This window comes from Thermobia domestica, chromosome 6 (assembly GCF_964235325.1).
Source record: "Thermobia domestica chromosome 6, izTheDome1.hap1.1, whole genome shotgun sequence".
In the NCBI taxonomy this organism is placed as follows: domain Eukaryota; kingdom Metazoa; phylum Arthropoda; class Insecta; order Zygentoma; family Lepismatidae; genus Thermobia; species Thermobia domestica.
Window position 1 is genome coordinate 94,908,206 of NC_137459.1, and position 24,818 is coordinate 94,933,023.

Below are 24,818 nucleotides of genomic sequence, written 5' to 3' on the forward strand. Positions count from 1 at the left end.
ATACAAGCGGTATTCATACATAATTTTGAATGCACACGTGAGAAAAGACTTGCAAGGTTTCTATAATTTGATTTCCTGCATCGCTGATTCAATATCATCCCACTCTGTTTCTTCTTCATACTTACTAGTTAATTCTTCACTATCATACTCACTCTGAATACCTCCTTGCGATATCTTGGACCAAACCTCTGCAAATGATTTTAGTTCTTCGATAAGTTTCCCTTTATCTATGCTGGAAATTAACTCACAGATTTTGTTCATTGCATTTGAGAATAGTTCGTCTTTTAAATCTGAAAACCGCTTTGGATCAAAACATGCCAAGTCTAGATAAAGGTTTTTGTGGTTCAAAATCCGGTTGGTTGGTCATACTTTGATTGTATTTATCAAGGACAACATTGAAAACACACAATGAAGCTCTTCTCTCCTGTATTCCCTTTGATTTCATAAGATGCCAATTCGCCATTCATTTTCTTCACCTTAGGTACTCTCCTATTCGAGAGCTCTGTTTCAATCCAAAGATCTTCAAGTAAAGGACACTTTTCTAACACTACTTTTACAAAAGTCTTCGCTGCCAGACTAACTTTATCAAATTTATTCCTTGCTTTATTTAAACTATCCTGTGCAGCGGGAATGAACCTCCAAGCTGGGACATAATCAAGAGTCTTAGTTTCAAGGTAATCTGATAACGGACTAGTAATTTGAAATATTAGTAAAAACGTCATAGCCACTAAGATTGTTTCGTAGGAGACGAACTTCTTCAACAATGAAAGGGCATCATTGCGAACTTTTTGATTGAATTCATTGGAGTTACCAATAAGAAGAGTGTAATCGCAAGTTCAGTGAAGACTGGCTCTGATATCCTCTATGTAACATCTCTACCTTCTGCCCAATAATAAAAACGACCAAATATACGTACTGTTCCACCTAACCGTTCCAATAACAACAAGACGTGCACTAAGATTCTGTTGTATATACATATTAGGGCGCTTTTAGGACTCTTTGAGAAATGTGTGTTTCCTGTAGTAATCCAAAGAAGGATATGGAAGCTGGAAGGCATTGCGCCATATCACAAATCACAAGGTTGAAAACATGGGCATAACACCGCATATAAATATGGTTGGGGATTAACTCCTGAAGCCTTGCCTTGACGTTGTATTGACCACTCATGCTCGGAGCTCCCTCAAATGAATTGGTAAATGCACTTTGTCACATCTAATTCAGCTTCGTTCAATGTATCGGTCAAGGTTTGGAAGAGAATATCTCTAGTTGTTGAAGGTACACATTTTAGTCCTATTACTCTTTCCTTCACTTCTGATTCCAAAATATATCAAATTACTGCTACAGACTGGTCAAAACTAGACACATCCATTGTCATATCCATTAGTACGGAAAATTGGCTAGCTTTTCTAATTTCATTGCAAATAATGTCCTGCATCTCTTTCTTAATAACACGGATAATATTTTATATTGTACTTTTTCTTAAAAATGTTATTTGCTTCCCCTTCCACTTCCTTTTTCATCCACTTTTATTCTAGATCCATGAAAAGATTTGCTTTGTTCAATAACTTTCTTCCGATGATTGCTCAAAGTATGACCGTAGTCACTAAGAAAAATGATTTGTAGAAAGTTCCCATGATTGACATCTGGATCAATTAAGCTGTACGTGCCTTTTTCTTTCTCTCGGAAAGCAAGGCCTTATTTTCTTATTAATTTAATCACATTAATTACCGATGAAAACACTTTCCTTCTTTCCGTAACTTTCTGCCTTCCGTAAGCTACCAGGGTTGGAAATTTGTCGAATCGCAGATACCGTAGCAAATCATCAAAATTTCAAGAAGGGAATTTTTATAACTTTTACTTTTGAAAATAAATGCTTTAACTAATATTTCTGGGGGGCGCGGTGGCTCAGTGGTAGAGCGTTCACCTCTGGTGCTTGGGGTACCGGGTTCGATCCCAGCCCCCGCCAAGTGAACTTTGTGGTGGACAAACACCGTGCTCGTGGGTTTTCTCGGGGTTCTCCCGTTTCTTCCCACTTTCTTCATTCCACCATTTCACTCATCTCTCATAATCACCGTCTCCTTTAGCCTAACCGGCATAACCGTGGGACGTAAAACTTAAAGATTTTTTTAATATTTCTGATTTAGGCCTACACATACGGGATCGTTATAGAACCAAGTATGTAAAAATGTACAAATTTAGGCCTGGAATCCAAATTAAATAGTTGAATATGATACAATCACAGAGATAGAGTACTCACAGAGATAGGTTACTTTATCTCTGTGGATTCAATGTTCAGAAAAAAAACGACCAAGTGGCACTTCACTATTTTCGACCAAAAAGCCATTGCGGTAGGGAGCGTAAATCATTCAGTGAGGCACCGGCAGGTCAGTTCGACGCTGCTGCCAGGCCTTTATATTTCTTAATTTTGTACTAAATATTGTACGTGCGTTGTAAGTCAGTGGCACTGCGACATGTATGATAGGTACTTCTTTCTCCGTTCTGAGCTCCTCCGTCGCTAAGCGGTTAGCGTACGCGCCTTTGGCGCGGGAGTCCCGGGTTCGATTCCCGGCGGGAGCTCATGTGGTTCGGATTCCACGTTAATCAGTAGGTCCACGTCTCATATAGCCTCGCTGCTGAACGGGACGCTAAACTAAAATCAACTCAACTCAACTCTTTTTCCGTTCTATTGATGGTACTAATGTCGAACCTGTTAGTAGGCACCGTTATATCCGTTCTGATTTCTCATACCCAGTGAAGTATATATTTATCGCTTTCAAGTACTGATTTTGAATTATATTTGTAGTATGGTTTGGTATCAGTGATTAGGTCCACGTTATGTGCCAAAAAACTGGTGAATGATTCTTGTCACATTGTTGTATCTTTTCAGATAGTCCGTGGAAGCCATTACGCGACAGGAGGCTTTCATATGTTCAATTATTTCTGTCGTATCTCTACATTTTCTGCATTTTTTATCCGGCATGTCTTGCTTTAGCATATATTTACAGTAGTTTCGGGTTTGTATAACTCTACCCTGAATGACTATTATAAAGCCTATTATTTCAGAAAATATTCCAGTTTTTTGAGTCAGGAAATTTGTCATGTATCTGTATTGCTGTTTTCTAGATCAGGAGTTCTCAACTTTTCTCACAGACATACTACCACAGGTTGAGAAATCCTGTTCTAGATTATTCTAGGTTTCGTATTTATTTTCTCTCTATTTGCTATGCTTTTGTTCATCTGATACATAGTTTCTGAAGAACTTTTTCTTGGCTAAATTGAGTGATGTTGCCTTTGAGTCAGTATTACATATTACATGGAAAAGATGGTCGGTATTTTTCTGTTGATGAAATATGAGCGAAAATTCTCCAATCTGTTTCTGAAGGAGATTTAGTATGAAGGGGATCAATAAGGAATGAGGTACACAAAATGTTGAACATGTTCAACAATGTTAGAAGATGGCAGTCATTACGGATTTCCTTTTCAATGGCCGTGGCAAATCTGGAAGATTCATATTTTTCTCTTCAAAGAATTTGCACTCTTGGCAATGTTGCTACGGTCTATACAGTTTTCCTCACGCACGTACACAATTTTCTTCTGAATTTTACTTGGTTTTGTCTTCTTGGCCACAAGAAATAAAGTACACCTCTCTGATCTTCACAAGTAGACAACTGTAACACACGGTCTACCTTAGCTCAGTAGTTCACGCTTCTGCCGCTAAAGGTACACCTGATCAAGCAAGTACCGAGTACAGTGCGAACTTCAAAGCAGTTCTTCAATTTTTGCACCCCAGATCACTATAGAAAATAATGTCACGTTAAAAATAACTTGTGGTTTACTTATTGATCCACTCTCGTACATCTGCAATTCCAAAGATTTCTTCTTCTGTCGGGAATGTAATCGTTCTGTTATAGCTTTTGGGTCTTTCATTGTAAATTCTGACACTAAAGTCCGGATTATTCGTGTGAACTTATTTAAGTCAGTCCCTATCAGTGCTGTAGTCCTAAAATTTTCAAAGGGTATACGCTGTTTTGTGATCATACATGATTGCCGAAAAAGTCATAGAAGGCATTTTTAATGAAGAATGTAGAACTCATATATTAATTAATTCAATTAAAATATAAAGAATACATTACTGTTTTATAGTCTAAAAGCATTACATGCTATTTTCTTGATGACACTCCTTACTTAAATCACACCATTAATAGCATAAATGGGTATAGGTATGGAGAAGGAACCTTTAGCATCTCAGATCAACTTCTCCGCCTCACTACTTTCATCACCAACCAGTTCAACACTTCCAAACCATCCTGTCTTCTGTTATTTGATCTCGATAAAGCTTTCGATAAGGTATGGCATCTGGGCCTTCTCTATAAACTCTTTCACTTCAATCTACCCTGTTGTTACATTCGTTTTATCTATCACTTTCTAACCTGTCGCCTTAGCTACGTATCCATTAACAATCATCTAATCCCATTTTCCTTCACTCAGGTGTTCCACAAGGCTCGGCTTTCTCACCCCTTCTCTATCCTCATTATGTCGCAGATTTTCCTACTCTACCCGCCAGTGTCACTCTTTTTCAATATGCCGATGACACTGCCTTTCTTGCTACAGGAAATACGATCTCTCGCCTTAATCTCTTACTCCAACCCGCTATCGATTCCTTTCTTTCTTGGTGCCACACGTGGCGACTTACCATCAATGCCACAAAAACTCAGGCGATCATCTTATCACCTGGCCAACGGTCCCGCGTATATCGTAACCCCGCCAACCTCCATCTTCACATTTCGCACACTCCTATTACCATCAGTAAAACAGTCACCTACTTAGGCGTTATTTTTGATCAACACCTGAAATGGACTCCCTACCTCAAGTATATCTGTCAGAAGGCCTATTCTCGCCTTAATGTTCTTCGTCGCCTGACCGGTACCACGTGGAGTCTTTCTGCTACCACACTTCTGAATACCTATAAAGCTTTCCTCCGACCAGTCCTCACTTATGGCTTTACAGCTTGGGCTGATGCTCCTCCCTCCTACAAACACCTCCAAATTCTGGAACGCCATGCCCTCCGGCTTGCTTTCCAAAGCCGTCTTCCTAGCCCCACCCGTGATTTATACGCCCGTACATCATTTCCCCATATTCTCTATCATCTTGAAACTCTCCGCTTACGATACATCTCTCAGCGCTTCCAGAACCACCATCCGCTTCTCTTAGACATTATGCACTTCGACGCCACCTTCCGTAAAACGACATTACTTCGCCATACTCCCTTATCTTTATTCTTTACTCTCTACTACTACTCCCTACCGCCAGATAGTTTTCACCTTCCTCTCGTAGCCGATTTCATCACGCATCTTGATTCATCTTTCATTTTTCCATCAACTGCACAGTAGTCCTACTATTTCACTAGGCCTCTCACTGTCTACATCACGATCCAGAGTAGCCCTGGATCAGAAGATAACATGCATGTTTCTACTCTAACCATCTCCCTGTTGTTGTGATGTCTACTGCACCTCATTCTCATCACATTCCATTCTAATTATATGATTATGGTCAAAGGCCATAATGTCCTTGCAGCTCAAAAACAGTCCCGATGCTACGTATTGATGCTTCCCTCCACATTGTTTTTTGATTTTATATAGAAATAAAAAAATAAATAAAAACTGGCTTCTAACCATCCACCATTTACCTACCTCCGTTCAGTTTTCCTTTCCTCCCTCATCCCTCAATAAAGGGTGTGACCCTTTGGGTGGGTGCTCGTCGTAAGCGGCTAGCAAAAAAAAAAAAAAAAAAAAAAAAAAATAGAAGGAACGAACTCTTTCCTGGGAAGGAACAGAAAAAGTCGGGCCCGAAGTGCCAGAAGTAAGAAAATTGTGCCCAAATTTAACTCTATAAAATCATTATAACATAAAGTGTTTTTTTTTTTTTTTCAACTAATAGGTTTTGTATTGCTCTAAGTTACATATTGACATTGGCGTGATATTGAAAATATTCACACCTTAGTTTAAAATATATATAACAAATTTGGTCTTTCCAGCAAGGAACAAGGTTTTAAGCAATTGAAATATCACAGCCATCTATCTTCAAGACGCTTGGATATGCTCTGAGAACAAAATTGCACCATTTGGCATCGATCTATCCTCTCATACTAAAACTAACAATTTTGTGTTGTGGTTCCTTCGTGTATAATAACATCCAAATAATAGTAACTTGTAACAACAGTAACACTGAAAAAAAAAACATAAGACGTAACACTAACCATGACAAAGTTTTTTCCAGAAGCTACTTGCGTCCGTTTGCTCAATAATACTTTTAATCGTCCTCACACTTGTCTCTAGAGCAATTTTAAATACCTCAAATATCACTAATAACAACATGAAAGATAAACAACTTGAACAAAGTAGTTTGAACACCCACCACTAACTTCCTCCGGAAGAATAAATTCCTGCTCTGGAGCTAGTCACATCTCTTAACTTGAACCTACTCCACACTTATCACATAAAAACTACTTTAAAAGATTCTTAAAAGCTTGAACAAAATAACTTTACCTTAAAGATCTTATTCTTTACCTTCAACACTACAGTTTTCTTAAGAGCTATTTGCACTGGTTTACTTAAAAACACTCCAAAAAAGTGCATCTTTTGATTCCTTACAAAATTGTTATTTGCAGCACGGTGATTTTGAAGCTACATGTTCAAGAGTTTATACGCTTTAAAGCAGAAGGTACAGTACACTCTAATGACTAAGAATAAACAGAGGGAATACGGCGTGTACCGCCATGTACCCTCGACTACAGCCCTGGTCCATTTTATTAAGCACAATTCTGCTCTGCAAATGTGTTGATGACATTAACTTTGTTAGGATATTTAACCTAAGTTCTGAGATTCATTTTAATACTTGACTGAAAATCTTTCTGTAACGTACGTTTCATTAAGTTGTGTTCGATGTCTTGTCGTGGCATGATTCCTAGGTGTTTGTAATGTTCTCTTTCTCTAAAGTTTTCTATTTTGCAATATTCATGAATAGGAAATCGTTCTGTGTTTGTTGCTTTTCCTCTCTGAATATACATTAACTTGCATTTCTTTATTCCTAAATCTATACAGATATCATGTGACTAAAAGCTATTTCGCGTACCTTTGGAGTTAACTTTGTGAGTCGACACATAGATTTATTACTATTACTAGCTGAGGTATAGATTTGTATTGTCTTTCGCGGAATTTGTTTTATTTACTTTGGTGGTACGGATATGCTCTTATCTTTATTGTGTCGCATACATTTTATTGATTTAAAGCGTAAGGCTATGTACTCCAAGCAAGTTTTGAATCTGCAAACACGTGCAGAAAGGAAAACACGCCAGCCTTTGACTATAATGTAGCTTAGCCGGAGGAGGGCACTTTGAATTAAAAGTCACTGGTAGAATAATTCAATTTCTCACATAGGATCGCGCTCAGTTGGTCTTTCGTTCATCTTGAGGTCAGTTGATTACTTAAAATCTGAGAAGAATACATAAAAGATCTACATAACAAGAAGAACCGCAAAAGAGATATTGCGATTGAAGTAGAGGAAGAGGTAGATGAAGAAGTGAAAGGATTGAAAAGTGAAGAAGTACAAGCCATCAAAGACATGTAAGGGGAGAAGACTACTGGAGATGATGATATACTATAAGTGGATTTGCTGAATGGATTAGGAGAAAGTGCAATGAAAGTATTGATTTCACTTATTAACAACATATACCTGAGTGGAGATTGGCTAAAGAATTTTCTCGGCGTTACAATGGTTGCATTATCTAAGGAAAAGCAGGCAAAGAAATGCATTGGTCACAGAGCCATTAACCTTATTTCCCATTCTGGAAAGATTATTGCGCGCATACTGAACAGGTAGCTGGAAGGTAAGAGAGAAGAGATGTTGAAACAAGACCAAATTTGGATTTCGGAAAGGAAAAGGCACCAGAGATTTTATTGGGTTGATGTAAATTATATCACGAGCTCTTGACACAAGGGGAGAATTGTGTTTGTACTTCATCCGCTGGCAAAATAGTTTTCGACCGGATCAATTGAGCAGACTTGTGAAAATATTTAAAGAAACTGGATAAACGGGAGGGATCGACAACTTGTTTGCAGCCTGTACACAGAACAAATAATGAAGTTGCTCTTGAATCAAAGACAAACCAATAGTGTAGAGATTGGGAGAGGAGTTAGACAAGGATGTGGTACGTTACCTCAATCATTCAATGTTTACAGTGAATGCTTAATAAAGAAAGCAATAATAGAAGTTGGAAATTTCACGATTGGAGGGGAGATCATTAATAAAGTCAGATTTGTGGATGACGCGGTTATTTTGGCTAAAACTGAAGAAGGACTACAAAAGATAATAGATAAAATAGTTGACAATGCAAAACGATATAGAGTGGAAATCAAGATGGAAAAGACGAAAGTCTTCAGAATATCCCGTGAAAACATACCCTCACGTATCAGAGTAGAACATAGACAGCTTGAAAAGGTCAATATTTCAAATATCTGCGAAGTCTTTTGACGAGAGATGCTTACTGCACCAAGGAGTTCAGGTCAAGAATTGCCGTTAACAAAGAAACACTTAAGAAAAGGTCACTCCTAACTAACAGGTTAGCGGACTAAAGAAGAAGTTGATAGAGAACAAATATTTAGAAAGCCTCGAAATGTGATGTTAGAGAAAGACGAAGAAAATAGCGTGGACAAAGACAGGAACAAACGAAGATGTTACGGGTAGAAGAGAAAAGGAGACTTTTAATCAGCATCCTTCATAGGAAGGCCAAGTGGATTGAACACGTCTCGCGAAGAAATTGTCTTCTTCATAACATTATAAAGGAAAAGATGGAAGGAAAGTGAGAAGTTGGAAGAACACAACTTGTCGATGGAAGAAACATTTCCAGAGCGGAACTTAAGAATGAAAGAAAAAAAATCAGTAATCCCAGGCCCTGCCGATATGCAGAATACTTAATAATAATAATAATAATAATAATAATAATAATAATAATAATACAGTCTTCGTATACCTCTCTCGTGTCGCGAAGAATTCGGATAACTTCTAGATGAAACTGAAAAGGAAATAAAGGCAAATTTTGTTCATAAATGTACAATACGAGCTAAAACTAGAAAATCTTTTCAAGAATCAAGGTGACACGAGAAAAAATTCTTCGAGACTCAAGATGAGACAAGAATTCGACAAAAGATTACCAAACGAAACAAGAAAACTTTATTCTTCGTTTCGTCCTGTGGACAACACTAATTACATCTTGTTATTATAATGTGGGAATAATCGTAAATGTGAATAACAAAGAGATTTAGTAATCTCAGTTAAATATTTTCTACATTCAATACCATATACGTACGTGTATGTGGGAAGTGGATTTCTACGGTTAATTATTCAAAGGAAGATTTTTTAAAAAAGAAAATTTACTTTCATGTAATTAAGATAGAGAAAGATCCTTACTATGCAACATACGAAACTGATTTATTCCAGCGATGTGGCATGGTTTGATATGTAGGAAAGCTGTTATTTTTAACTTATTATTCTGAATATTTATTACGATATTTTTAAATCATTATTTATTATTTATACTAATATATTATTCTGTTTCCAGAGGAAGTGGCACTTTCACAGCTTCCATGTACACTACGTCCCTGATTTATTCATTTTTATATATTGTGTAGTCGCAAACGGAAATAAAAAGTCCCTTCCCAACAGGAAGTATTTACACATACATTTTTAAATTAATGAAGTACTCCAAATACAGAAAAAGTATGGGAAGTGAGCAAATATTAATATAGATAATGGTTTTACTATCTGCAGTTAGTTCCTGAAATCGAGTGTTCTCTACTCGTACATTGAAGATCTATGCTTTCGTAGTTCGTATCTCGTATATTAGCAGACGCACATGAATCAAGCTAAACCTAAATTTTCTTTTTTTTCCTACAATTAAAACGTACCGTATTTTAACTAATTTGGATTTATAAGTATTATGTATCCCATCTGAGAAATCAATTCATAAACTTATTTCAAGAAACTCTAATATAGTATACAAGCTGGAACAACAATGACATTAGAATTACTTTTGATTATTATGTACCTAAGAACTACATAATGTAGCGTAAGTTTTGTAACAAATTAATAAACCAATGTGTTTGCTTTCATTTAAAGGCAGATGATTTGAAGTACCATGCAGCGAAGTCGACACCCTTCCAAGAAAGAACTTTTAGACGGTGATGAAGAAGAATGTTCTCAGACAGATGTATTTTTTACAATTGGAGTGTTGTTTGAATTCTTTTGTATCGTATTAGTTGGGATAATTGCCTCTTTTCTGAGGTAAGGAAAAATGTCTACTCTTTTTATTATTTTAATACGACCTTATAATTTTATATAAAATAAAATTTAATTGTCAATCCTCATTACAATTTGTGGAAATATTTCCAGGTCCAAACTGAAAATTAAGAAGAAGAAAAGAAAAAACTCATTAGTTCCAGGACCTGCCAAAAGGCAGAATACTTAATAATAATAATAATAATAATAATAATAATAATAATAATAATAATAATAATAATAATATGTACAATATTGCAATTACAGAACTTCGAACATATGTAAATTATCATAAAATTCAAACTTAATGAAACTCAAAGTAATAAGAATCTCATTTATATACCAGGATTTCGCAATAATCAATATGAGAGTGCTAAAGCCACTGGGGATATCGCCATTTTTCTACGCCATCATAAACTAATTTAACCAATACCCTGTACCACAACAATTTAACGACCCTCTCCATACTCCCCTCACTACCGTATATGCATGCAGAGCAATCGGTTTAACCACAATCTAATACCCATCTTTCTTAAGCATACAGAGTACTCACATTATCCTTAACTTTCAAAATTAGTTTCAACGAATTATTATAGCTACCGACATCAATAGCTAACATACCTTACTCGACAATCCTGTTTCAAACACTAATGGCAATTTTTTATTGACTTGGCTCTTGGTTAAAATTCCAGATCTTAAAAGGCGGGCTCAAATCCCTAATGGGAAGAATACTAAACCTGATAAAGTTCGAGTCTTATCAAAAATATATCATTCTATTACCAGTGATAGCCTGAATTTTGCCTTCGGCTCAGATCACGCTGCAGTACACTTCCATATTATCGAAAAAGTACACTATAAATTCAGCAACAAAACGGTCAACCTCTATCGACAATCCAATTGATTGGATTAGCAAACAACTCTTGATGCCTTAATCACGGATTTATCGATTACCACAGAAGCACAAATCTATTGAAAATGCGAATAACCGCATTACAGAAGCCATCATGGACGCCGCGCCACAAAGAACTATTGGCTTATACCAACCCAGAGACCAACATATACGAGAAATGACTACACAATCTCAAATACTACCTAAAATTAAGTTTAAACAATTTTTTGATCACATGTATAGAAACAACCAGACAACAATAGCAGGTAACTGTACGAGTGTGTATAATATAATTTAACTGGTGTGAGGAAAATCACAATCTTAATTTGCTAATACATTCAAATCCTGGATCTTCTTTGTTGCTTTCTCTTCATGGATGATCTTCCAAGTTCTATTGTAATATGGATGGCACGGTGGCTCAGTGGTAGGGCACTTACCTCCGTGCGTGGGGTATCTGGTTGGATCCCTTGCCAAGTAAGTTTGTGGAGGACAACATCGCTTCTGTTCTCCCGGTATTCCCGTTTCCTCCACATGCTCATTCCACCAACTCTTCCATCATCATTTCCTTACCGTAATCATTGTCCCCCTTAACCTAAAGGGCATAATCGTGGGACGTTAATCTGAAAGATTTCTATTGTCCTAATTAATATGGCGTTGAACTGTATTTACCTGTATCGCAGCTTGTATTCATCACGAAGTTGACTCATATAACTTGTGAATCGCCTCCACGGAAAAAGTGAAGCATTCTTCTCGTTGTGATGCACTCACAAGGAAAGTAAATAAACCGTGAGAGTTGGATTTTGGTGAATATTAGTTACAAGATTCAGTTCGAGAGTCTAAGCATCGTAGTAATAGTCACTCTATGCGCAAATGCTTCCTTGAGCTACTACACCGACACCATCTTGAAATCCGGTAGACAAAATCCAAGAATACCCTTTTGGCACAAAAATGGAAAAGCTTTTGGAACATCTGACTTCACCATTGTAAACTGGAATAGGGCATCTATATGTGAGGGTACTTCCAGTGCATGACAGCCATCTTGAAAGGCGCCATATTGAATCGCGGTCAAATATGATAAATCGCAAGAGTTTACATATCTGTCTTCACTTCAGAGTTAAGAGCTCTCTCACCCACAGGAACATATAAAAACTATGAGAGTTAGATTTGTGATCTAAAATGCGATCGTGCGAGCAATTGAGAGTTTTAACTAGTGCAGTAGTAATCACTTGATGTACAATAAACACTATACCAATCAGGTCTTGAGCCTAGTGAGAGAAATCGTTAATTAAAATTGAAATGCCTGTAGCGAAAAATGAAATAGCAGCACTGCAACAAATTATACCTATTTCGAAGAGCGATGTTATAGATTGGTGGATGATGAAACACACGTTTAATAGTACTGACGAGCAGAGAATATCAGAGGGAATGTTCGGATATATATTAGAAAAATAATATAAACTGGTGCACATAAGCAAATATTAACCTACCTAGGTACTAACCTTTTGCTCTTCAGTAGTGATTATGGAGATCCATAACGAAGTCATTAGCATACAGGATCGTGGAGCAGTACAAACACTTAACAAATGCACTTTCGTCACAACCTTCATGACCATAGACACTATTTTCTACTCGCAACATAGTCTCCATAGTAAGTAGTTACTACCGCGTAACACAAATCTAACTTGCACAGTTTTTATATGTTCTGTGAGTGAGAGAGCTCTCAACTCTGAAGTGAAAAGAGATATGTAAACTTTGGTTACGAAAGTGGATGCAGGAGTAAATTCCAGTGCTATTTGATGCCCTACATGACCCCCTTGCGATTTATCATATTTTACCGCGATTCCATATGGCGCCTTTCAAGATGGCGATCACGCACTGGAAGTACCCTCACATGTAGATGCCCTATCCCGGTTTACAATGGTGAAGTCAGATCTTCCAAAAGCTCTTTCATTTTTGTGCCAAAAGGGTATTCTTGGATTTTGCCTACTGGATTTCAAGATGGCGTCGGTGTAGCAGCTCAACGAAGCATTTGCGCATAGAGTGACTATTGCTACGTTGCTTAGTAACTCGAACTGAATCTTGTCACTAATTTTCATCAAACTCCAACTCTCACGGTTTATGGATCTTCCTTATCAGTTACTTCAGCGATGATGGAAGAAGAAATGAACGCTGGATATATTACTCTAAAATTATTTATAGATGTTTTATTACGTTCTACTCGAGAGATTGAGCGGATCAGGACGGTTGAGTTCATCCAGATGTTCCTCTTCGTGCACTGGCGAATTACCATCTTGTAAGATTGTGCCGTTGTTAAGAAACAATATCTGTACCATAGGGTAAATCTGATTATCCAAAATATACACATGATAATTGGCAGTAATTTGTACTTTGAGAGTTACAATAGGATCATCGTAATACCATGAAATTGCTGTACGTACACCATAGAGCAAACACCATGTTTAACGTTAGGTAGTACCGGTAATCAATCCGGTGCATACACCCATTTGGCGTCTGCCGTGTATAAAACCCGGCTGGTCGTTGGAAACAAGCAAGAAAGCGACTCATCAGACCATATTACTCTCTTCCAAGCACTGCACGTTTATGATGTATATACAGTACATTGTTGACACCATTCTTTTCCTGTAAAGTGTTACTAAGAATAATACTAGGGCTTTATAGGTCGCGCCCAGAAGTTGAGAAAATAAATTCTCACAACAGGAAATATTAAAAATCTAAAATATCGTTGACATGCGTGCTTTGTAATCATTATACAATTGTTATGTGTAATGTATAATCAAAGATTCTTGAATTTAAAACATAGTAACAACGCTGTCCCTTCGATGTACGGGGCCTGAAACGAAAGCAAATTGCGGGACCTATGATGAAATGAGAATTCCATATCCAGGGTGAATAAATTATTTTGCGCCAACTTTCACTGATAGTACTATCACACTATAAGTACAACTCACAACATAAATACTACACAGACCTAAAACATGTCTTATAGACGGATCGCTCATCATCTCTAAATATTTTGAAACTCAAGAATAAGTCGGAAATATAAGTAGTAAGCTTTCCGTGAATGGTTTAACTTTCTTCCTAGGCATGGAGCCTGGAGCAACCGCCTTATTTGCCGCATCCACGCGATGACCCTGCGTAATACTATCCAAACATACAAGTGCTCCAATCGTCAGGTGAATACTAGGATAATACCTTTAATTTTCATTAAGGTTAGTAGAGTTCTTAACAGTCCAAAATACTTAGACTGTCTTTTTGTCTCTTTTTTTTTCCCTTGTTCAACTGCTTTTCTATTCTACGAAAGTTGTTTAAGCATAAAATAAGTAATTTTAAATACATAATTTTTGACCAAACACAACGGAAAGTTGATTGGATTTCTAACACTTTTGCTCATCCGTACTTTGCTTATCCGTATGAAGATAAATGGTTTACAACTGCCTTCGAAACGGGTGCTATAACAAGTAAACATTCTCCTCCCAAACCCTTGGACAAAGTGCCATTTGTAGGGGGCGCGGTGGCTCAGTAGTAGAGCGTTCACCTCCGGTGCTTGGGGTCCCTGGTTCGATCCCAGCTCGCGCCGTGTGGACTTTGTGGTGGACAAACACCCTGCTCGTGGGTTTTCTCGGGTTTCTCCCGTTTCCTCCCACTTTCTTCATTCCACCATTTCACTCATTTCTCATTATCACCGTCTCCTTTAGCCTAACCGGCATAACCGTGGGACGTTAATGTTAAAGATTTCATTTCAAAGTGCCATTTGCCACTGGATCTGAAATTACCATAGTAGATAATGAAATACTTACTTCATGTCTGGAAGAAAAAAATGAAAATGTAATCTTTAAGTTTTACGTCCAACTGTTATGCTGGCTAGACTAAAGGAGACGGTATGATGAGAAATGAAGGAAATGATGGAATGAAAAAGGTGGCTGGAGACTGAAGAACCCCGAGAAAACCCACGCACATTGTGTTTGTCCACTAGAAAGCTCACTTGGTGCGAACTGGGATCGAACCAAGGTCCTCAAGCACCAGAGGTGAACGCTTTATCACTGAGACACTGCGGCTCCCATGTCTAGAAGGGTTGCTCAGCAATGTCTGTGTAATGTGAAGTAGACTTAATTTTCTCACTCTAAACAACTTATTCGTTTGTTTACTTCTGGGAGGCAATGTGGCTCAGTGGTAGAGCGCTTATCTCTGGTGCGTGAGGTCCCTGATTCGATCCTGGCCAAATAAATTTGTAGTGAACAACATTGTGTTCGTGGGTTTTCTCGGGGTACTCCCGTTTCCCCTCACTTTCTCTTCCAACAATTCTTTTATCATCATTCTGTTGCCTTAACCATCGTCTTCCTTAGCCTAAAAATGGGCTTAAACGTGAGACGTTAAACTGAAATGTTTCATTTCAAACATTTTATTTTCGTTTGTTTAATTTTATTTTATTTGTCGATAAACTTTCAGACACAAAAATGTAACCAATTTCCGCTGGAGACTAAGAGGGAAATCGGCTACCGTCTACATTGAAAGAAATCATACCGATATTCACCAGGTGGAACACTATAGACTTAAGCAGCAGTGATATTCGAACCAGGGACTTCTTGATTAAAGAACAAGAATTCTAGTATCATACTAGCATTAATTTCATGACTAACGAAAATAAAAGAAAAACTGATTCTCAAAAATGCATGGAGAATGATTGAATAGTATTTGTGCTTTAAGTTGACTTAGTAACGAATATGTATTTTGAAATTAAGCCAATATAGATATAATTGCTTATCAAGCTCTATGAATTCCATTACGATATGTAGTTTATTCATTCCTATAGAATTCGATATGTAGTCTATATGTTTAGAAAAGAATGTATGGACATAATGCGAACTTAAATATTAAAGCGAATTGAGACTTGCACTGAATGTCAAAAGCCATATGCTGACCTAGAAAACACAATAGCTTAATTATTTCAAATTACTTCAACTACAGGCCCTAGCGGATACAACATTTGTGCTGCGAAGGTCCTAGCGTTTTATATAGTATTAAACATAGCAGTCACAAGGATAATCTGTTACATACACAGAGATAACACACTGAAAATAGCTGCACGTGATAGTAATTCAAATGCTAAATGGAGGATTGAATATCAAAACGCCTACCAGTCTTCTCTTAGTGATATCAGAAAACAAAGATGTCCGAAACAATATGTGTCGATGCGTCTTTTCGTTTTTTTTTTTAATTTAGTAAAGGCTATTGCTTATTAAAGAATAGTTCGAAACTACTAATTTGTCTCATTGCAGGACCAAAGCCAAAATAACTGGTTCCTCTAAATTACGTCTTCCCCGATATACGAGTATGTTGCTGATCTAGAAAACTGTAATAACTGAAATACTGGATGAAAGATAAGGTTTGCTCTGTAAGCTTAATGTAGTTCCTCCTTTAACTTTACTACTAGATCTAATTCACTATGCTGAGATGTTCTATTAATTAATTTGCAAGCATATCACAGGCAAACAGTATCACATGAGCGCCCCTCAAACTTCAAGCGATGGCTCAGTGGTAGAGCGTTCACCTCCGCTACTTGGGGTCCCTGGTTCGATTCCAGCTCGCGTCGTGTGGAATTTGTGGTGGACAAACATCGTACTCGTGGGTTTTCTCGGGGTTCTCCGGTTTCCTCCCACTTTCTTCATTCCACCATTTCACTCATCTATCATCATCACCGTCTCCTTAATCTAACAGGCATAACCATGGGACGTAAAACTTAAAGATTTCTTTTCATTTTCTTGTTACCTTCTCCTATGTTTGTTCGAATAACAGGGCCTGTTCTCTCTCTCTCTCTTTTCTTTACGTTTTCGGCCAAAGTTTTAATCTCTTATATATATATATATATATATATATATATATATATATATATATATATATATATATATATATATATATATATTCGTATTTGATACATTTTGAATTATGTTCACAGGACGCATTCAGGCCACTGTTCTTTCGATGCCGTAAATGCACTTTAGTAAAACCCTGGAAGCTGAGTATTACACCACTGTTTCACACACACACACACCGAGTTCTTGGTCACTGGCAAACTGTCTATTTTAAAGGTGGGCATTCACACGACGAAACAGAAAGTAGTCGGACGGTGCCGGGGCTGGGGCCGAACTATAAGGGAGTTGAGAAACCACTTCCCATCCCATACTTTTGATTTTCTGTTGTGTGCGATTGACATAATGGATTTGTTTCTGTTCGCTCCTAAGCAGGTATGGCATCCAACGGACACAAAGTTTTCTGTAACCTAAAAACTGTGTTAATGTTAGAATACTAACCAGACATTACTCATTCGCTTCAACAAACTGCCGTGTGGTTACACATTTGTCAATGTGGTCTTTGTTAACGCTGTTCACTCCAGTTGATGATCTACTATATCGTGTTGGTCCAGCAGACTGAAATCACCACTGTGGAACCTTTGTACACATTTCTGAATATTGCTCTGGTTCTATGTCTGATCCCCCTATACACGAAGCAATTTGTGTCGAATGAATGTGACTAAGTAATTGCCGGTCTTGTAGAGGAGTTAAGTGGTGGTCGAGTGTTGTCGGGTGCGGCCATCTACTTCCTTCTCCATTGTGGGTATATCTGTACATAGAGGAAGAAAATGTGCCACTTGACTTCAAAGTAAAGGACATAAATACACGCACACAAAATATCAGGGTCCTAATGCAACTATTAAAAAAGTTATGACCCATTGTGCAAAACTTTCTGAACGTCCTTTCTACTTAACTTCACATTCAAAACAATCAGCTGCAGTTGTGTACTGGAAAAAATTGTGGAGCTCTTGCAAACTACTTATTTTTTCTTTACGAATGAAAACTTCTCGCAGTTCATCATACCATTACACAGAATGAAATTTGAGCATAGAAATTAGCAATGCAAACAAGTAATGATCAGAACAAACAAGAAGCTGAAAATAGAGTAACAACAGTTATCGTAAAATTAGCAGACACGTGGCTCAAAACAGTTATCGTAAAATTAGCAGACACGTGGCTCAATAATAAATAAAGAAGAAATAATTTATTACAAATCATAATTTGAAAAGGCTTGAATAGGAGAAAGAAACGTTATTGAGAAATAATGTTTTATACTTCTATAGAATAATTATTATTTAACAGCGATTAGCTGAAAAGAATATCTTTATATATTTTCAGTTTCGTGGTACTTCAATTAATTGTAGACTTAATTCTAGGATATATCTGACTGACTTTGAACTAGTATAACATTAAATTGCATATTTAATAGAACTATGATCTATTTTATACTCTATATTGTAACTTTTAGAACTGATTAAAATTACGCAGATCATTGAATGTTCCTTTTGACTCTTGAGCGCACCGTCCACTTCGACGATTTAATCAAACGTAATGGCTATAAGCTTGTGACTCAAGAATAATGATTAATGAACTCGAGTTTATTTTGAAATAAAATTCAGTCCTTTTTTGTCATATTTCACACAATATAAAATGTCAGTTCCCGAAAACCCATGACGCAAACCCAGAGATTTCCTCACTTGTGACCCCACAAAAGCAATATGGACTTTCACACTTTCTCAATGGTTCTTATCTCCATTAACACCCTCATGGTGGGTGTAGCCTTACATTATTTATATATATATACGCTCACGCAAAATACCAATGACATACAGTCTTGCTAAAAAAAAAAAAAAAAAAGAAAGAAAAAGAAACTTGGCCATCCACCTCTGCTTCGAAAGCCCTACACTCTTATCTATAGCTGGAATTCAATCAAACAAGTGTGGATTTTCTTTGGCAAGTTTACATGTGCATTTAAAGTCAAAGTATAAGAATTTCCTAGATTGCCAGCATACCGCCTTTTAAAACAAAGTAGGTGGCCAAGATTATTTTAACAAGACTGTACGTTTCATCATGACCGTTCCTTGTAAATGTCTTGAAATGTAAACAGTTTTTTTTTTGGTGTAATGTAATATCAAGCTATGTTGCAAGTTAAATATCTATCTTTTAGTGTTGTTTATAAAATTAATTTCACTTCTGAGACGAATCCTATTCTATATATACGAGGAAAAATCGCATTCTTTACGCTTCATTTTTTGGAGCGTGAGCATTTTACTCCAAAATCAAGATACTGTATATATATATATATATATATATATATATATATATATATATATATATATATATATATATATATATAAGCAATGCAGTAGGCATTTCCTCGAACAGCTCCAGTGTAACTTCGATTTTCTTCATTGCACGGCGCTGTTATCAGTTGCCAAAGATGGCTAGAATGCTCAGGACATCCACTCTGCATGAGCAGCTATCGACCTGTAAACTAACCCTCATAGTGTTTTGGGACAATCTGGAACCAGTTCTACGGGATTTCCTGCTAAAAGATGAAATCATCAACGCAGAACGTTAATTTCGCACACTCTCACATTTGCGATCAAATATTAAGGTAAAGAATCAGGGTATTCGGGATGTTAACGATGTGGTTTTCCTCCTTGACAACGAGAAACCGCACATGGTAAACAAAACAATCGCCAAACTTCACTCTTCGGGTGGAAGATCATGGAGCATCCCATTTACAGCTCTGACTTTGCCTACAGTGATTACTATCTTTTTAGTCCATTGAAGAAGTAGGAGACAAGGATTTTTTTATACTTTGCCATTAAAATATGTAATTGCATATATATACCAGGCTTATATATACCAGGCTTATGTATATGTATAAGAGTAAATCCACTGACTGATTCACTGATTCATTCATCAATAGATCTCCAAATTTATAAGGCATAGAACCTTGAAATTTTGTACAAATGTTTCCCTTGTGTCGTGTGTTGTAGATAAGACAGAATTTTGTAAAATGCAGCTCCTAAGAGGAGACAACGAGGCTTGAATATTATTTTGCCGTTCGCCAGATCTCCGAAAGTGTTAGCTGCAGAATCGTAAAATTTTGTATAAACATTTCCTTGTACTCTAGGCTGTAGAAGAAACGAGATTTTGAGAAATACTATTCCTAAGAGGGTACAACGAAAATTGAATATATTTTTTCTCGACAGATTTCTGAAAGTACTAGGCGTAGAAAAAATGAAATGACATAAAATCTTTTAGTTTAACGTTCCATGATATGCAAGTGAATGTGGTGATGCAAGAATTGGTAGAATGAAAATGTAGGAAGAAATGGGAGTGCCCTGAGAAAACCCACGGACACGATGTCGTCCACTACAAACTTACGTGGTGGGGATTGAACCAAGGACTAGAAGAGGTATTAGGCGTAGGACCTTGAGATTTTGTATAAATGTTCTTCTTACATGAAGCTGAAGCTAAGACGATTTTTATTTTAAAACGTTCCGAAGAGTGGATGAAGGCATTTAAATTATTTTTCCCGTTCACTAGATTTCCGAAACTGTTAGGTGTAAAATCTTCAAACTTTGTACATATATTTTCCTTACAATTTATGCAGGGGCTTCATTTCAGACTTTGCTTTGGGGGCAGGAGCCCCACCGACGGAAAACTTTTGCCTTTTTGTACTATTATATTAATATTACAATCGACTAAAGTATATGTATTTCTCAAACTCTTGAGGGAGGAGCAATTGCCCACTCCTGCCCTTCCTAAATGACGCCCCTGAATTTATGTTCTAGATAAGGTAGGATTTTAAAAATGTTGTCCATAAGAAGGGATAACGGGACTTCAATGATTTTTTGCCTTTCATCAGATCTCTAAAACTATTAGGCGTAGAACTTTGAAATTTTGTAAAAATATTTTGCTAACACTTTAGATCACAAATAAGCAGAGATTTTGGGAATTGCATATCCTAAGGGGCGATGGGGGCTTAAATGTTTACCAAATGTCGAAAACTTCAAGACGTAGAACCTTGAAATTTTGTATAAATGTTCTCCTTGAACCCTAGGCTGTAAATAAGACGAAGTTTCGAGAATTGCCTATCCTCAAGGAGAGGAAGGGATTAATTATTTAAAGATTAGTGTTATTAATTTGCATTCAATATCAAAGATAAAGAGGAATGAAATGCAGGGAGAGGAAGATATTAAAAATATTGTTCGTGGTAAGACACGGGGATATACGCTAGTTACTGTATACAAAATGTTTAGGAGTCTTTTCATATCTAATATATTGAAAAAAAGAATAGATGCTAAACTAGAAGAGAAATCGTTATATAATCATGCTATTTTAATGCCAAGAAAGAAATCCAAAATATTAAAACAGTACATAGAAGAAGCACGCGGGAGAGTGAGTCTTACAGAACAAATCTTTGAAAACAGTAAAAAGGATATATATATCTATATATCTATATCTATATATCTATATCTATCTATATATATATATCTATATCTATCTATCTATCTATCTATCTATCTATCTATCTATCTATCTATATATATATATATATATATATATATATATATATATATATATATATATATATGGTAGCAGGAGGAAATTGGGAGATATGTTTTTTTCAACCTTATTTTCCCCTCACAGGTTATAATTGTTTTTTCTAGTTTTTAAGAAGTTAGGTATGTTGCAGGTTTTTCTGCACCTACTGTGGTAGTGGTAAGCTTTCGGCATCTTTACTTTTGATGCTGCAACATTTTTATTGTTGTTAGTCTGATTTCCACCTAATTACTCCCTTGGGGGTAATTCGGTGCAAAATGATTAAAACCATTACCAGTGCACATAAACCCGTGGAGGGTGATTGTGTGTAAATAAAGAAAACTCAAGCTTTCATTTGATATATATATAACTTGTATTTCACTTAAAAACTAATAGTTTTATGTGGCCTAGAAAAAAATATACCTTTGTTTACGCAAAATAAGGAGTAACTCTCTCTCTCTCTCTAAAAAAAAAAAAAAAAAAAAAAAAAAAAAAAAACTCTATGGCCTATGGAACCCGGAGGTTCAGTGCTGCGTTCACAAAAGCTCTCCACTAACTTCTATCCTTAGCTAATTGCATCCAGTTTCTACTTTGTATTCCTATCTCTGTGAGATCCATCTTAATATTATCCTCCCATCTGCGTCTAGGTCTTCCTAATGGTCGTTTTCCTATGGGTCTACCAGTCAAGACTTTGAAAGCGTTTCTACTTTCTTCCATTCTAGCTACATGACCTGCCCACCTAGGCCTCCTAGACTTGACGACCCTAACAATGTTGGGTAAACCGTATAAACTATGTAGTTCCTCGTTATGAAGCTTCCGCCATTCCCCATTCTCGTTCCTCTTGGGTCCGAATATTCTTCTCAGGATCCTGTTCTCAAATACTTTCAGTCTATGTTCTTCCCTCAGAGTAAGCGACCATGTTTCACAACCATACAGAACAACAGGCATGATTATCGTTTTATATATTTTAAGCTTCAAATTCCTCGACAGAATTCGCGACGACAAGAGATTTTGAACCGAATAGTAACACGAATTAAATAAGGAGTAACTCATTTTTAAATCTCAAAGATATTTGAATGCTTTTTCAAGCCTTCCAGTTATTGTTTATAGCATATTATATTGTCCTGTGAACTTAATCCAAAATGTATCACATACAAAATATATATATATATATATATATATATATATATATATATATATATATATATATATATATATATATATATATATATATATATATATATATAAGAGGTCAAAACTTTCGCCGAAAACGTAAAAAAATGAGAAAAACGAAGAGAACAGGCCCTGATATTCAAACAAACATAGGAGAAGTTTATAAGTCTAACGCTAAATAACTATAAACTATTACAATAGAACATATGTTGGGACTCTGGATTGATAAACCGTTTAAACAGGCCAAACCCAAAACAATTTACTTATAATGAGTTTGTATGTTCTCGAATTAGAAAATTAACAACATTGGTTGATTAAAAAAAGACTTTAATCTGAAACCCATTATAAGTGCCATAAATGATTCAGCAGTTGGGCGCACATAATGGTATGTATATCACATTTTATAACTTAATATTAAACTGGAAAAGAAGGTTGACTCTCATGTAATTCAATGCAATGACACATACTAAACAAGCTTCCCCTACCATTTGCAGGTACATTTCAGAAATTAAACTACCTACATATTCTTCTGTGGCTCGATCCCAAACCATTCCACCTAATAACTCAATTTCACTCATGCACGCGGAGAGAAATGTGGAGCGTTATGCTCCGTAAAAGCACCACTGCATTAAAGAAAAAAAAACTTTGGAAAGTATTTGACTTAGGGCTCAATTCTCCTCTGGCCCCTTATATTATCGCCCATCTTAATAGCATAGATTGTTCGTTACTTTATTGTCTATTGTAGTCGGATTCCTCCAAAAAAAATGTGTAAATGTAGATGTTGGTTATTTTTGTCTGGTAAATCTAGACCTTATAATTTTATGTTCTTACTAATTATTCTAAGAACTGGTATGCAGTATCGATCAACATTTTGGTGTTCTTTCTATTTAAATGTGAGATATTTCTAGAACATCTTTATGATTGGGTCACAATTTTGCTGATTTCCAAAATGACCATGACCTCTTGGCCAACTATAACAGTTTTACTTATCCTGTAACATCTGTAAACTCGTCAATGTTTCATGGTCTAGACAGAGAACAATTGATGTCAATGAAGTAATAGAAGCTTAAGTAATCACAGCAACTTACATTTACCCGAAGTGTGGTAGCTGATAAAGTGAACAAACTGAGGGAATGCTTGAGATATGATGATGAAATTTAATTGGCTTATAACAAAGAAAGATCTTCCAAGTGACGTCAGCACCATCTGTTTTGATATCTTGCCAAATTTTACGTGCGCTTCCTCACATTTCTTCCTTAAATTAAGACAAAATTTATCAATTTCCCAGCTATCTTATGAAAAAGAAATTATTGAAATGCTTTAGTATACACACCAAGTATTAATGCTGTCAACAAAATCATAAATTCAATTTTTCTTAACTAATTTTTGTTCAATATAAACCAATTGTAATGGTTAACATCGGGTCTGTGGGTTTCTTGGGGTTCTCATATTTGCTCCTACTATTTCGAGTTTCAGTATTATGCCACCGAGCATATCCGTAAGATGTTAAACAAAAGATTTAATTTCGTTTGGAACCAACGGAAGAGTTCGCGGTGTCTCATTTTAACTCAGTTTTTAAAATTAGGGTCGTTTGTTAAAAACCGGGCCACTTATCAGGTTGGATTTCTATAGACTCTTTTGTGGGTATTCTTTCCCATCTCACTTTATTATTTGTATACATGCCTTTGGAGGGTGCTCGATCGCCATCCGCTTTTATTATTTAACTATTTACATGATTATGAATGTAGATAAATAGCAGCTGCTGAAATAGGAAACTTCGTAAGTTACTCACTGAATCAGATGCTGGTGAGCTGTTAGAGTTCCCGCGTCGCAATTAAGAGGTCCCGGGATCGAATCTAGTCACAACTATCCTGAAGTTTCCAAGGATTTTTTTCTCTAGTTACCTTGTGAATTGCTGGGATCATATGTATTAATACGCACAGAGGAGGGAGACCTCCTTCCCTTTCATCTTCCATTTTTATTGTCAAGATCAACGT

General features: G+C 36.4%; 1 protein-coding gene across 1 annotated transcript in view; it reads left to right on the forward strand.

Moving 5' to 3' along the window:
- The window catches only part of LOC145687709 (phospholipid phosphatase-related protein type 5-like), a 112,714-nt gene that overhangs the window by 3,853 nt on the left and 84,043 nt on the right, over window positions 1–24,818 (forward strand). The window contains exon 2 of the mRNA XM_081761161.1: window positions 10,174–10,338. Within this exon, the coding sequence (XP_081617287.1) occupies window positions 10,193–10,338 (146 nt within the window). The 5' untranslated portion in view covers window positions 10,174–10,192. The remainder of the gene's footprint in view (window positions 1–10,173; window positions 10,339–24,818) is intronic.